This window comes from Pseudozyma flocculosa (assembly GCF_000417875.1).
Source record: "Pseudozyma flocculosa PF-1 unplaced genomic scaffold scaffold00028, whole genome shotgun sequence".
Classification (NCBI taxonomy): Eukaryota; Fungi; Basidiomycota; class Ustilaginomycetes; order Ustilaginales; family Ustilaginaceae; genus Pseudozyma; species Pseudozyma flocculosa.
The window spans coordinates 87,607-90,181 of NW_006920896.1; the positions used below are offsets into that span (position 1 = coordinate 87,607).

General features: G+C 67.4%; 3 protein-coding genes across 3 annotated transcripts in view; 2 read left to right on the forward strand and 1 right to left on the reverse strand.

Moving 5' to 3' along the window:
- Positions 1-308, forward strand: part of PFL1_06631 (uncharacterized protein) — a gene marked incomplete at both ends in the record, with an annotated part of 2,722 nt that extends 2,414 nt beyond the window's left edge. The window contains one exon of the mRNA XM_007884177.1: positions 16-308. Within this exon, the coding sequence (XP_007882368.1) occupies positions 16-308 (293 nt within the window). The remainder of the gene's footprint in view (positions 1-15) is intronic.
- A 220-nt stretch (positions 309-528) lies between these two features.
- On the reverse strand, positions 529-1,506 carry PFL1_06632 (uncharacterized protein; the record flags this gene model as incomplete). Its single annotated transcript, XM_007884178.1, has 2 exons — positions 529-1,351; positions 1,502-1,506. 2 exons carry the CDS (start codon positions 1,504-1,506, stop codon positions 529-531), a joined length of 828 nt encoding a protein of 275 aa, XP_007882369.1.
- Positions 1,507-1,844: 338 nt separating this feature from the next.
- PFL1_06633 (uncharacterized protein) overlaps positions 1,845-2,575 on the forward strand; it is a gene marked incomplete at both ends in the record, with an annotated part of 2,812 nt that continues 2,081 nt past the window's right edge. Inside the window, one exon of the mRNA XM_007884179.1 lies at positions 1,845-2,483. Coding sequence (XP_007882370.1) covers positions 1,845-2,483 — 639 coding nt within the window. The remainder of the gene's footprint in view (positions 2,484-2,575) is intronic.

Here is a 2,575-nt window from a genome sequence, read left to right on the forward strand (position 1 = left end):
GATCCGCCTCGAGAGCGGGTGCATCGTCGCGCGGCGGTGGCGGGGTGGCAGCGAGGAGCAGCGCCGCGGCCACCTCGACGCCGGCCAAGCAGACGCGATCCAAGGCCACACCGTCATCGACGTCGCGCACCAAGGCCACGCCCTCTTCCTCGTCGTCCTCATCGACGGCGGCGGCGGCGAGCACGACGCTGGCCAAAGACGCAGCGGCGTCCGGGTCCGGTACGCCGTCGAGGCCCGCGGCGGCTACGCGATCCTCGACGCGCAACGTGGCGTCCGAGTCGAGGAGTACCCGCCGCACGCGGCGTTGAGCGAGCGCCCCAGGGCAATCCACCTGTCACCTCTGCTCGTCAGATTGTGTCGGATCGGCGGAAGGCGTGCCGTGATCGATCCCGCTGCAATCCTAGCCTGTGCTGCTGCGCTGCGAGAGTGATGGCATGTTGTCGAGACACGATGCGTGGGCCGAGTCGGCAGTCTAGAATACATTGGATGGGCAGGCCGGGGCGGGGCGGGACGGGGCTCCTCGGACCGTCATGCCGCCTTGGCTGGCGCGGCGGGCGGCGGCGCATCTGGCTTGTGGGCCTGGTCGACCTTTGGCCTGCCGTCGCGCTGTACGCGCAGGCGGGCGTCGGCCTCGCGGATGTCGAGGCCGGCGTCGAACCACTGCTTCATGTAGGCCTGGACCTTGTCGCCCGTCTCCTGGGCGTCGACGCTCCTGCCGAAAGCGTCGACAAACTTGCCCTCGGGATCCATGAGGTAGAAAAAGATGCTGTGGTCGACGAGGTAGTCGCCGTTGGGGTCTGCGTCGGGGGGCGTGGAAAAGTAGACGCGGTAGGCCTTGCAGGCGCGCTTGACCTCGTCAAAGGAGCCCGTGAGGCCGACCATGGACGGGTGGAAGTCGTCGACGTAGCGCGCCAGCGCCTCGACCGTGTCGCGCGCCGGGTCGCAGCTGACAAAGACGGGGTTGATGTAGTTCTTTCCGCCAAAGTGGTTGGCCATGCGGTCGACGACCTCGCCCATCTTGTCGAGCTCCTCGGGGCAGATGTCGGGGCAGTTTGTGAAGCCAAAGTAGATGAGGCTGAAGCTGCCGAGGAGGTCGTCGTGCGTAAACGGGTGCGAGGTCGACGTGACGAGCGAAAAGGGCCCGCCGATGCGCGGCCGCCCCACCTTTGCCTGGGCCGTGTCGGCGGCGCGGCGCGCCTGCACCTGCGCCTTTTCGCGCTGGAAGTAGTAGAGCAGGCCGGCGCCCGTGGCGAGGAAGAGGAGGCCGGCGCGCAGGTTAAAGGGCCCGACGGCGGCGCGCGTCTTTGCCGCCTCGCGGTCCGACGAGGGCGAGTTGCCGCCGCCGCCGCTGCTGCTGGCGTAGCCGCGGGTCGAAAGCGCTCGCAGCGGCGAGGATGACCCTGACCCTGATGCGAGGCGGCCAAGGGGAGCGGCGGTTGGAATGGCTCGGCTCCTGGCGAATGCGGAGCGCATGCACTGCGTTGCGAGTGGGAGCGCGGACCTCATGGTGGTGGTGGCGGCGGTGGGGGGTGGTGGTGGTGGTGGTGGTAACGGGAGGGGCCAGCGGGGATGGTAGCAAGAAGAAAGGGCGCTGCGCGGTGCTGCTAATTCGGCCATGGGAGCGGCCCGCACGGCTGAGTCAGCGGGCAAAGCGGCGGCCGACTGAGCCAAAAGGGCAAAGAGAGAAGGGACGAGTGATCGGGGCGTGCAGCTCGCGGCAGCTTCCCCCTCCACCTCGTGGCTCGTGGCTCGTTGGGGGCCAGCGGCAGAGGCCCCCATTTGTCGGCTTAGGCCTCCTCTCCCACCTACTACCACCACCCACCCACCCACCGCCTCCTCCCAAAATGAGCGGCAAACGCCTCAACAAGCGTCAGCTACGCGAGCAGCAAGAGCTCCAAGAACTCGCACAAGCTCAGGCAGCCGCACCCGCACCCGGAACCGCTCCAGACCAGCCCAACGACGCCGACCATGGCCACCACAGCCCTCAACAGCAGCCCGACGACGACGACGACGACGACATCAACGCAGCCCCTGCCGCAAAGCAAAAGAAGAGCAAAAAGGCAAACAAGCAACAGCCACCACCAGCCTCTATCTTTGCCGCGCTAGGAGACCAGCAGGATAACGACGACGACGAGGCCGACCCAGACGCTGCCCCTGCCGACGACGACAACGATGACGAACCGGAAACCTCTCCCGCCAACCCTGCAACAACGGCCAAGAAGAAGAACAAGAAGAAAAAGAAGCCAAAGAAGGCACCCGCCGACGGCGACGACGATGCCCACAGCTCCCCCGCCCCACCACCATCCAAAAAGGCATCGAAAAAGGCCAGCGGCACCGCATCTGCAGCCCCGGCAAAGGACGTCGACGACATGACCATGGACGAGCTCAACGCCCTCCTCGAGTCCCAGGCCAAGCTCGCAGACCAGCAGCGCCGCGCCGACCAGGGCAAGCCCGGCAGCTCGGCCACCCTCCGACCCGTCAGCGTGTCCGCCTTCCGCACCCACCTCGCCCTCGACCCGCGCTCCCTCGACCCGGCCATCGAGCTGCGCCGCCAGTTTGGCTCGGCCGCCATCAA